We start from the raw sequence: 12,364 nt of genomic DNA, 5'->3' as shown, positions 1-12,364 counted from the left end.
TTTTCCTTTCTAAGTCACTGTGCTCCACATGTGCAGAACTGACTGTTGTACTGGCAGAAATCATAAATTCATGTTTGTCCTGCCCTTCAAGAAGACCTGAACAAAATAAGTGTATGAGCACCACTTGGCAAATGGAATTTAATGTGAAGAAATGCCATGTTATGGAATGTGGAATAGGAGAACTTAGACCCCGCACAACCTATAAACTATATAATTACCTAAGTGTAGTTACAGGATGAGAGCTATGCTCATGATGTCCCGTCTTCCAAGCACTCTGTCATATAACAATTTGAAATTACTGACGCTTTTGTCCTCCATCACCTTCTCACCTAACTTGTTCCAACCATCTACCCCACTTGTTTGCGAAAGTGAATTTTCTTATTCACTTCTAAAAAAATAAATTTTCTTTGGCACCTTTGTTTAGTTAGTTTAAATCTATGACCTCTTGTTCTTGAAGTTCCAGGTCTCAGGAATTTTTGCCTATAAATTTTATCAATTCCCGTTACTATTTTGTACGTAGTGATTATATCGCCTCTTTTTCTTCTATCTTTTAGTTTTGGAATATTTAACCCTTTAACTGTGCAACGCACCTGCTGGCCCACGCTTGGGGTGCACTACGCGCCTCCGGGTATTTGTATTTTTCACGTTCGATTTAAAAGTGACGTGCGGTGACGCAGGTATGGAATGGTTGGCTGGGGGCCCCAGTGATAGTCCGCCATCTTGAAAAAAAAATCCTAGCATGCCCCGTAGCCATGGAGAGCCCCAGTTCCCAAGCAGCAACCATGTCTGATGCATCGTCAACGAGCTCCCGCTCCACAGTGACCCGCGGTCATGGAAAACGACTCTCTGAGGAGGAGATTCGCGATATTTTGTACGACGACAATGCTATGGATGATGACCTGGACTATGATCCAGAGAAAGATCTGACACAGAGGTCTGATACGAGTGAGGGAAAGACGCAAGTGGATGATGTGGCGAGTGCATATGGTATACGCTCCTCACCCGGCCTGTCTCGCCGCCCTGGGTCAACACCGTTATCACCACCACCATCATGTATGTCCCCAGATGCTAGTTTATTCAGTGACAATACATGTGACAAATCTTTCTCGGGCTTCAGTGACATTGGCTCTGATACGAGTAGTGTGGAAGACCCGAGTACTAGCAGCGAGGGTGGTACCAGGCGGGGCTTTGCTGCCTCAGCAACACGTCGAGGCAGGTGACAGCATGTCTCACAGCATGACGACAGTGGGCCCTCAACATCAGGTGATTGTGGTAGGCCTACGGTATGAAAATCTGCCTCGGCGCCAAGCATACCCTCACGCAGCTCCAGTAGCAGCAGCAGACGACGTAGCCGTGGTTTTGGTGCTCGTGGTGGTGTTGGCGCCGACATCAAACTCCCTGGTGTACTTGTGTGGGAGGATTGCACCACATCTGTCCCTCAAATACCAACATTTGATGATACCGATGTTGTTGTTACAGCTTTATTCTCGTATAACGGTGATGATATGGCGGACATGGAATATTTCCAGGCATATTTTGACAATGTCTTCATGAGGCATCTTGTGACCGAGACAAACATGTACGCCCACACCCTCATAGACAGCGGCATATTACCTGCCTTACGCCTCACGCGATGGAAGGCAACGACAATCGACGAGATGTACGTGTTTCTGGCTCTATGCATGATGATGAAACACTCCGAGAAAGCTGTCGTCCAGGACTATTGGAACAAAGACAGCCTTGTTCCATCACCCGTCTTCAACCGGTATGTGTTGCGGGATAAGTTCCACTTGATTCTCAGGCGCCTGCATTTCGAGAACAATGCAAATGAGGACAGACGCGACAGACTGTGGAAGGTACGCAAGGTATTCAGCGACCTGCGAGGGAACTTCAGGGATTATTTTGTACCTGGACAGAATGTCGTTATCGACGAGTTGCTTGTACTGTTCAAGGGCAGACTGGCTTTCAAGCAGTACATCCCATCCAAGCGGCACTGTTTTGGACTAAAGTTTTTCATGCTGTGCGACTGTGAGACTGGTATCGTCCTGGACATGATCTTGTAGTCTGGTACAGACGTCGACATACCAGCTCAAGATGAACATGGTTCTCTGGCAGTGTCGTAAAAACCCTGGTGGAACCAGTGCTGAACAGGGGGCATATACTGTTCACTGACAACTATTACACCAGCCCCCTGTTGACCAGATACCTCCTTGCCCACAACACCAGCATATGTAGCACTGTGAAGGTCCTCGGGAAGGAAATGCCAGTGTTCGGTATAGGTATATCCATGGGCGAGTACCAGCTGCGCAAGTGTGACAATATGCTGTCAGTGCGGTGGGAGGACAGACACGAGCTGAATATGCTGACGACGATTCACACCGGTGCCATGTTGAACAATGGGAAGGTCCATTTTTATATGCGCAACCCCATGTATAAGCCGGACTGTGTCATAGACTATAACGTGAACATGCGCCTCGTCGATAAATGTGACATGATGCTTGGTGGTGTGGAGTGCGTGCACAGGTCTGTGAAGTGGACGAAAAAGTTCTTCTTCCACCTCAAGGATGTTGCAGTGCTCAACTGCTTCAATATGTACTTAGTGAAGTCCGGCAGGAAACCGTCTGCTTGATACCTGCTTGATGGGGTTCTAGGAGTTCTTTTACTCCCCAAGCCTGGCCCGAGGCCAGGCTTGACTTGTGAAAGTTTGGTCCACTAGGCTGTTCCTTGGAGTGGGCCGCAGGCCCACATACCCACCACAGCCCAGCTGATCCAGAACTTCTCTTAGAAAACAGTCCAGTTTTCTCTTGAAGATTTCCACGGTTGTTCCGGCAATATTTATTATAGTCGCTGGGAGGACGTTGAACAACTGCGGACCTCTGATGTTTATACAGTGTTCTCTGATTGTGCCTATGGCACCTCTGCTCTTCACTGTCTACATGTACCTTCAGTGCCAGTGTTGTGTCACAGCTGCTAGTAAAGTATGGCAGGCAGAAGTCCGTAGTACCGCGCAAGGTGCAAGCAACAATGCCACACGCAGCTCCAGACAGATTGCGGGGTAATGAGAACTTCGAGGTACACATGCTGAAGTATATGCCAGGCACAGCATCACAGGAGAAGGGTAAAGGTGTGTGCATAGTATGCAGGAACACTACACACAGATCACAAAAGCGAAGATGCATCAGCATCTGGTGCATGGAGTGCACGGTGCCACTCTGCCCCGTTGGCTGTTTCGCAGCATATCACACACTCGTGGAGTACTGTGTGTGTGCAACCCGTTCTCGCAAATTCGTATAGTCAATATTGACTTATTAACTAAGTGCATAGGTGATATACTAAACATAATAGATACCCTTAAAAAGCTTCATAGAAAACACCGACCTTACCTATCCTTGTTAGTATCTTAAGATAAGCATCTTATAGCTTCGTAATTACAATTGTTACTTAACCTATTATAGGTATAGGTTAAGTAATAATTGTAATTACGAAGCAATAAGATGCTTATCTTAAGATACTAACAAGGTTAGGTAAGGTCGGTGTTTTCTATGAAGCTTTTTAAGGGTATCTATTATGTTTAGTATATCACCTATGCACGTAGTTAATAAGTCAATATTGACTATACGAATTTGCAAGAATGGGTTGGTGTGTGTATATTGTGTGTGATATTGTACAGTGTGTGTATATATAATGTAAATATAAATATATCAGAGTGATAAATTGGAAATAAGTGTGCTTGTTTGTGATGCACGTAACACAGTGTCTACAGACGGTACGGATGTTCTACTGCCATAATATAGTGTACGTGTTACATATATACATTGGATCAGCACGTAAAATCTAATAAATTGTATTTGGAACTGTGCACAAAAAATGAGCAAAAATATATTCTCAGCAGCGCGCGCATCCTGCCCCGGGCGCCCCACCGGTCCCGGGAGCTTACGGCATGGGCGCACGGGAAATGATGACGTCACGTGCCACTTTACGGACCCCATAACAGCCAAAGTAAGTACAATTTTGACATTCCATTGCTATACCCAAATACAGGGAGGGGTTTTTGACACTTTTAGAAAAAAAAAAAAAAAAAAACGAAAAAACCCAAAGCGTTTCTGCACGAAACGCTTTGCGTAATAGTGGCTTTAGGCATTGTATGTACTAGCTCTATCTATAAAGCCAACAAACTTTGTAAAATCTCTTTATGTATGTACCTTTGCCTAAATAAAAATTATTATTATTATTATTATAAAAAAAAAGAATTTTTTCCTGAGAATTTATTTCTTGTGCATTGGGGGGGGGGGTCATATTTGGAGGCCGCGCAGTTAAGGGGTTAATGTCTCTAACCACTCCTTGTAGCTCTTGTCCTTCAGTTCTGGGAGCCATTTAGTTGCATGTCTTTGCACCTTTTCCAGTTTGTTGCTGTGCTTCTTAAGATATGGGCACCATACAACCACTGCATATTCCATTTGTGGGAGTATGTCTCCCAAGATTCTCCCACAGCTGACTGGAATGGCTCATTGCAGTGCACAGTGCACAGACTTTGTGCACAAGGTCCTATTTCTGTTAACCTGGATAGTGACCTGGCATGCTGGGTATCTCCAGAATGCCCACTTAACCAGGAACACTTTCATAATACGGAGGCCGCCGTATGTCCAGGCAGGAAGTAGATACAGGGAGTTAAGCATACTTGCCACAGGGTCAGTGAGTACATTGGCTGGGGCCAGCGTGAGAGTAGAGGGGAGACGCCAACAACCGTCTGACCTCTGGGGTCAACTGGCGCGATGAAGAATAACAGCTCCTGCTACTGATCATCGAACGGTCAATATGATTGGTTCCCGCTCATTTGCTGCAATGCTATTGGTCAAATTGTAACTCTTTTTGTGTTGTGCCCACGGGACGCCCTGAGCTTCAGGAAAAAGCATTCTCGTGAGGGATCTCTTGCAAAGTGGACGTGTAGCTGTTCTGTCTATCAGCCAATAGACTGAACACCGTCTATTCCTCACCGTCAAGTTAACTCAGCGCCTCTGCGATATACCACACACTCGCCCAGAATCACGAGTGTGAATATATTGTTCAGAAGCCTAAAGTGACAAATCTCCAGAGTGAAACAGACTGGTATCAGGTAACCCCTGGTGACAAAGATCGTTGTGAGTGACTTAGAGTGAACTAAGGCAGTGCCGCCGCCTAAGTAACCTGTGTGTGACTTTACCACAGTGTACCTGCACGACAGTGTACAGTGTAGTGCATGGTGCCATATAACCTGCAGACGCCAGCCGCCGCCGCCCTCACTGTACCACGTGACATCACCACCCTTACTCACCGCCAGTGCCAAGAGTGTATGCGTGTTTCTGTACGCCCTATTGCGAGTACCCTCCGTGTCTACGAGCGAAACCAGCTGTCAGGCCACCTACGAGTTCTTGCATAAATGTGCCTGAGTGAGTAAAGAGAGGTACCTTATCTGTAAGTACAAGATCTTGTCATTGTTTATTGTGTCTGTGTTGATCTGAGGTATCAACCACAGTTTTCACCTTCTCATACCTGTCACAGTGTATCGACGGTGTATGCATGGTTATCTGTGTGGTATCACGGCATTTCACTCGTCTTTGAATGTGACCTTCACATACACCACACATTTAGTTATCGTGTGTGATTATTATTGTGCATGTTATTGCCTGTCCCATTGTGATTTATTGCATATCATCATTACCGAGTATCCGGTTGGAACTCTTGTGATTCCTTTGCATGCCGGCAGTTAGGTTGCTGTATTAATGATTGGCTGTCAACTGTGTTAAGTTAGATGTTTCTCCACGAGTGGATACAGGTCGTTAGCCAGACGTCAAGAGTCTCGCTAACATAACCATAGCTTTGCTGACGCCAATCTAAAGTAAATCAAACACCCTGTGTATTAGTGGTTAAGTTAGTAAACTACTGTTAAGCTTTAAGTGGTGTTTGTGTTGAACCACTTCTGAATACTGCCAATATTACTCAAGCCTTCAGCTCTAGGTGTCTTCAACACCGAATTGCCTAATTCACTAAACTATAAATGTGATGAGGACCCTAGTAGTCCCTTAAAGTGTTACATCATTGAGGAGATTCCAACGATCGACGTGGAGCAGGACCAGGTGAGGCTAGTCTGAGAAGAGACCCTCAAGGACTCTAACTCGACCTTGCTCCCAGGCCCTGTACGGTTGCTCTCGTATTTTCTATTCTGTTAATTCCGACAGTTTCGTGAAGCGTCTGCCACATGTACATTGGCGACGTACACATTGCAGTGGTGAAAGCAAAAAAGAAAACCCCCACACCATTCCAGCTTTGGTCTAACAAAAGTTGTGAACAATATCTTTAGTATCTTGCCATCCAAGTGTTTAAAAACAATTTTTAAGTTAGAAAGTATAGCATAGGCTCCTCACACAATATTCTTTATGTGGTCCTCAGGTGATAGTTTTCTATCTAGAACCACTCCTAGCTCTCTTTCTTTATCCAAATTCTTTATCGATTTCTCACATTTCATAGAGGTGTCTAGATATGAAAAAAATGCTAAAGGAGCTAAGTAAGAACAAAGCATTTGGCCCAGATGGAGTTTTACCATGGGTCCTGAGAGAATGTGCACCTGAGCTCAGCATTCCACTTCAACAGACCATCATATATAGACCTGTCCCACTATGCTACCTATTTCAGACTCCCAATTGATATTAGAGGCAGCAGCACTCTACAACAGTGGCACCAGGGAAGATCCCATTAAATATAAACGTATATTATTGATAAGTGTAATAGTCACAATATTGGAAAAAATAATTAAAACTAAATGGGTAGAACCCCTGGAGAAAAACTATATAATAACAGACAGACAGTATGGTTTTTGATCTGGAAAAATCTGTGTAACAAATTTACTCTGTTTCTAGGATCTAGCCACAGAGATTTTATAGGAAAGATATGGTTGGGTATTTTTATTTTGGCATTTGGACAGCATTGATGAGTATCTCCTTGAAACTGCTTTGGAGATGACCCCTAACCTATACTGGTACTTCTTCTCATGGTCATGCTTTTTATTAACAGATTTAGGTATACCCTTAGTAAGCCATGGATTGTTTAACCTTTTAGTTGTGACTTATTTAGTTAGTATTGGACAGTGGGTATTATAGATGCTACCAAAAACAATATTGTGTTAGTGCTGATAATCAAAATAGGGATCCTAAATGTAGTTATTGTCCTTGTATATAAGTCACCAAAGGCAAATCATCAGCAGTTTAAAGACCAACTAATGAAAATAGAACACTGCTTAGAAAATCTCACAAATCCAGTTTCAAACATCATCCTGTTTGAGGACTTCAACCTACAGCACCTGAAATGGAAGACCCTAGCTAATACAGTTTTATTCGAGAGAATTCCTGGAAGTAGCCTAAATAAACAGTCACATGCAAATGACCTGCTACGAATGTGCGACAGGTTTGCCTTAAATCAGCAAATAGTTGAACCAACTAGGAAGGAGAACATGGTGGACATCATTTTCACTAATAATGATGAATTGATCAGGAACATAATGATTACAAATACCTGTTACTCAGATCACAACTTAATTTAAGTTTTAACAAGCATGGGGAATAGACCTTCGAAACCAGTCTCGATTCCCAGTGGAGGAGATTTCAGCAAATTCAACTTCAATAATAAACAGATAAACTGGGAGCAAATGAACCTAGACTTCACAGAAATAAGCTGGGAAGAACAGCTAGAAAATGCAAACCTGAACCAGTGCCTGAAAAAAATAAGCTCAGTAGCATTAGAAATATGCTCAAACCACATATCCCTAAGAAAAAAACAGGAAGAGATGCAGATTAGAACGGGAACGTCGTTCCCTCTATAGGCAAAGAAAACAAATCACAGAACAACTTGTTAGGTAGGGAAATAGAAACAATTGAACTAAAGCTATAAGAATCATACAAAACCCGGAGAGGCAAAGAGAGCAAAAGGCCATCAGTGAAATATAAAATATTTTTTCTCCTATGCAGGGCCTCGTAGCCTGGTGGATAGCGCGCAGGACTCGTAATTCTGTGGCGCAGGTTCGATTCCCGCACAAGGCAGAAACAAATGGGCAAAGTTTCTTTCACCCTGAATGCCCCTGTTACCTAGCAGTAAATAGGTACCTGGGAGTTAGTCAGCTGTCACGGGCTGCTTCCTGGGGGTGGAGGCCTGGTCTAGGACTGGGCCGCGGGGACACTAAAGCCCCGAAATCATCTCAAGATAACCTCAAGAAGATGCAAAATCAAGATAAAAAACCACATCTAGCATCGGGCCCCTGCGAAAGAGATATGGAACTTTCACAGATGACAAGAAAGAAATGAGCGAAATACTGAGGAAGCAGTATGCGAGCCACTAAACACACTAAAGATTGATAACTGTTATGATCTCAGCCTGCAGGAGAAACGAGTCTCCCCTTGAGAGTCATTCTACCAGACTTGACCTAAGAGGTTAAAGAGATGTAGACCTGGATATTTATATAGTAGACATTCGATTAAATTTGGCAAACGGTTTGCAAGTATGGCAGGGAGCCGGTCGGCCGAGCGAACAGCACGCTGGAATTGTGATCCTGTGGTCCTGGGTTCGATCCCAGGTGCCGGCGAGAAACAATGGGCAGAGTTTCTTTCACCCTATGCCCCTGTTACCTAGCAGTAAAATAGGTACCTGGGTGTTAGTCAGCTGTCACGGGCTGCTTCCTGGGGGTGGAGGCCTGGTTGAGGACCGGACCGTGGGGACACTAAAAGCCCCGAAATCATATGAAGATAACCTGAAGAGATGGCAGTGAATAATGATATAAATAAATGACTGGTCATGAGATGTGGAGAATTTGCTGGGGGTGTGAGGCTCGCTTATAAGGACGTTGACCTCACTTGAGCACCAGAAATTGTGAGGGGATGTTGAGCTCCATTGGGTTCCGGTTAGAGAAGAACCCCCTAGTTGATATACCTTCAAGGGGAAAGAAGTGTGCAGACGTTTCAGCTGTGGAATTAATCTGGAAACGTGTGGTCACGAGTCCTGGATGGCAGGAAGAGTTGTGAAGCCTTCCAGAAACATTTTCGTGGGCAACCGTGTGTGTGCGCCCTGGTCAGGCGTCATCAAGTGAGCGCCCTCGCAAGAGACAATTTTGTTCTAGGCACAGTTTTAATCAGTTAACAGTGATTGCCTGTAGTTGGTCATGTGCCAGCGGCCGTAGCCAGTATTTATTAATATGTTAGGCAAATTTTATTGAAGCAGAAAGTTCAAAACGGAGAGTAAAGACGGAGGAATGTCCTGGAGGCCGGAGCGACGTCCGTCCCCTCCAAGCACTCATGGGTGACTGAGAGAGCTTAGCTCCTAACAGAGTAGCTGCCTCACAGCAGCAGGCGGAGGAACTGCTCAGCGGACAAGGTAGAGGATGGATTCGCCCGAACGGGGGAGTCCATACTTACGGTGTTCGGGAAGCAGGGAGATGTCGGGTGAAACATTTATTGTGTGTAGTTCATTAAAGTTATATGTTTGTAGAGGAACATTTTTATTGGCGTATCGATGGGTTACAGGTTTGTTCTGAGGAAGGAGTTGATGGGAGTACTCTGAGGTCAGAGAAGTAGTTAATAAGTGGAACTCCAAGACTGTAGGAGTAGATGATGTACTCTGTGGAAGAGCAAGCCCCATAATGAGGAATTGGACCTCAAATTGTGTGAAGAGGAGCAGTGAAGTCTCACATGCTTCTGTGGAATCAGTGGTGGAGTACCACTGGAGTCCAAGGAAAACTTCATGGTGCAGCAGCCTGGAAGAACTGTAGAGGATTCTAGTAGATGAATCTGTCAGAACCTGATGATGTCAGGGTAGTGAACTTCAGATGTGGGAAGGAAGTTCTTATTGACTACTTGTAGGGAGTTGGAAGAGTGCTTGAGTGCCATTAGCATGCAAGACGCAGTGAAAGGTGGGTGATTGATTATCATTTTTATGCCAAGGAATACTTATACTGAAGTTTATAGAGTTACAACTGTAGGCTGGAGTACCTGCAGAGATAAATACTTTCTAGGGCTGATAGTGCCATACGTATATATATGTTCTAGGGCTGATAGTGCCATATTTGTTTTACAAGGTTTAATTCACTAAGTGAGGTTGGTGGCATAAGTGGCAAGCCAGTAGTTGGGCTACCACTTGGTATAAGCAACTGATAGAGTCTTGATGGTAGTGGTTTGCAACCAGGTTATAACATCATAAGGTGTTGAAGTTTATATACTTATATACTGTATGTGAGTGTTTTATATATGTTCTGTATTGTTATTAAATGTTCATAATCATCAGGTGTTTGCCCTTGTCCTAGTGAGGCTTCCCAGGAAGCAAGAGAGAGAGAGAAAGCACCACAGCTTTGGACAGAGTAGTACAGAATAATAATTCAGGAAAGGGGATTGGGGAGATCATACCATCCGAGGAGATAGTGGGGGAGTCACGGCGGCTCAAGTGGGTGTGTGCACATGACAACGAGGCTGGTGTTGGAGCCGCATCCCCTACAGATGTGATGCTGAGCCCTCTCCAAAAGTAAGAAGCATGCAGGGTGATCTCCTGATTTAAGTGTAAGCACACTACAGAGGTTTTGGGTTTGGTGGGTTGTCCGGGAGAGACAATCTATCGACTCACAACATAATATTATTATTACAACTAGCACAACGTAAAATAACCCAAATGAATTTTTCATGGATATGATACCAACATAAAATCATATATCAGATGTCACCCTATCTCCACTGGATTTTGAAGAAGCCATAGACAGTATGCCTATATACTCTGCACCAGGCCCGGATTCTTGGAACCCTATATTCATCAACAAATGTAAAAAAACACTATCACAGGTGCTTCACATTCTTTGGAGACAAAGCCTAGATACTGGTGTTATTCCTGATATACTAAAAACAGCAGAAATAGCACCACTCCATAAAGGAGGAAATAAGGCAGAGGTAAAAAATTACAGACCGATAGCACTAACATCACACATAAAAATCTTTGAGAGAGTGCTAAGATGTATGATCACAAAACACATGGAATCCCAGCATCTCCATAACCTCGGACAACATGGTTTCACAACAGGGTGCTCTTGCCTATCACAGTTGCTGGACCACTATGACATGGCATTAGATGCCATGAAGACAGACTAATCGCTGATGTAATTTATACAGATTTCGCAAACGCTTTCAACAAATATGACCATGGTGTTATTGCACATAAAATGCGTTTATAAGGAATTTCCGGAAAAATAGGCAGACGGATCTACAATTTCGTGACTAACAGAACCCAATGTGTAATAGTCAACAAAATAAAATCCTGTCCATTGACCGTGAAGAGCTCAGTCCCTCAGGATACTGTGCTAGCTCTAGTACTCTTTTCTCATCTTCATATCGGACATCGAGAAGGACACAATCTATAGTACCATATCATCCTTTGCAGATGACACTAGGATCTTTATGAGAGTAGACAACATAGAGGACACAGCAAACCTGCAGATATAAATCAGGTCTTTCTAGGGGCTACAGAAAATAATATGGTGTTTAACGAAAATAAGTTCCAGCGTATGCGCCACGGAAAAAATTAAAATCTAAAAACGGAATCAATGTACAAAACACAGTCAAATCATAACATAGAACAAAAAGCAATGTAAAGGATTTGGATTTACTCATGTCGGAAGACCTTACCTTTAAAGAACACAATAAAGAAGCCGTCACAACTGCAATAAATATGATAAGTTAGATAAAAAGAACCATTTACACTAGAGATGCTATACCAATGATGATACTCTTCAAGACGCTAGTGCTCTCTAGAGAGGAATACTTCTGCACAATGACAGCCCCTTTCAAAGCTTGTGAAATTGCTGACCTGGAGAGCGTACAGAGACCCTTTACTGCTAGAATCCAATCAGTAAATCATCTAAACTATTGGGATCGACTAAAGAGCCTAAATCTGTATTCTCTTGAGCATAGGTGTGAAAGATACATAATAATTTACACATGGAAAATAGTAAAGAGGCTGGTCCCCAACCTGCGTACAGAAATAATATCATATGAGACTGGAAGGTATGGCAGGATGTCCAGAATACCCCCGTTGAAGAGCAGAGGTGCAATAGGTACTCTAAGAGAGAAATCTATTAATATCAGAGGCCCGAGACTGTTCAACAGACTTCCACTACACATAAGAGGCATAACTGGCCTACCCCTCACAATGTTCAGGAGAACTCGATAAGTACTGCCAAAGGATACCTGATCATCCAGGCTGTGACTCATAAGTCAGGCTGTTAGCAGCTGCGTCCAACAGCCTGGTTGACCAGTCCAGCAACGAGGAGGCCTGGTCAACGACCAGACCGCGGGGACGCTAAGCCCCG

At 43.9% G+C, this 12,364-nt stretch overlaps 1 protein-coding gene across 1 annotated transcript; it reads left to right on the top strand.

Annotated features, from left to right (window-relative positions):
* The first annotated feature begins 752 nt into the window (after positions 1-752).
* LOC138372345 (piggyBac transposable element-derived protein 4-like) lies at positions 753-2,063 on the top strand. The gene is made up of 2 exons (XM_069337626.1): positions 753-987; positions 1,480-2,063. Exons 1-2 carry the CDS (start codon positions 753-755, stop codon positions 2,061-2,063), a joined length of 819 nt encoding a protein of 272 aa, XP_069193727.1.
* Positions 2,064-12,364: the final 10,301 nt, after the last annotated feature.

This window comes from Procambarus clarkii, chromosome 38 (genome assembly GCF_040958095.1).
Source record: "Procambarus clarkii isolate CNS0578487 chromosome 38, FALCON_Pclarkii_2.0, whole genome shotgun sequence".
In the NCBI taxonomy this organism is placed as follows: domain Eukaryota; kingdom Metazoa; phylum Arthropoda; class Malacostraca; order Decapoda; family Cambaridae; genus Procambarus; species Procambarus clarkii.
Note: the sequence above shows the minus strand (reverse complement) of the source record. Positions and strands in the feature narration are given on the sequence as shown.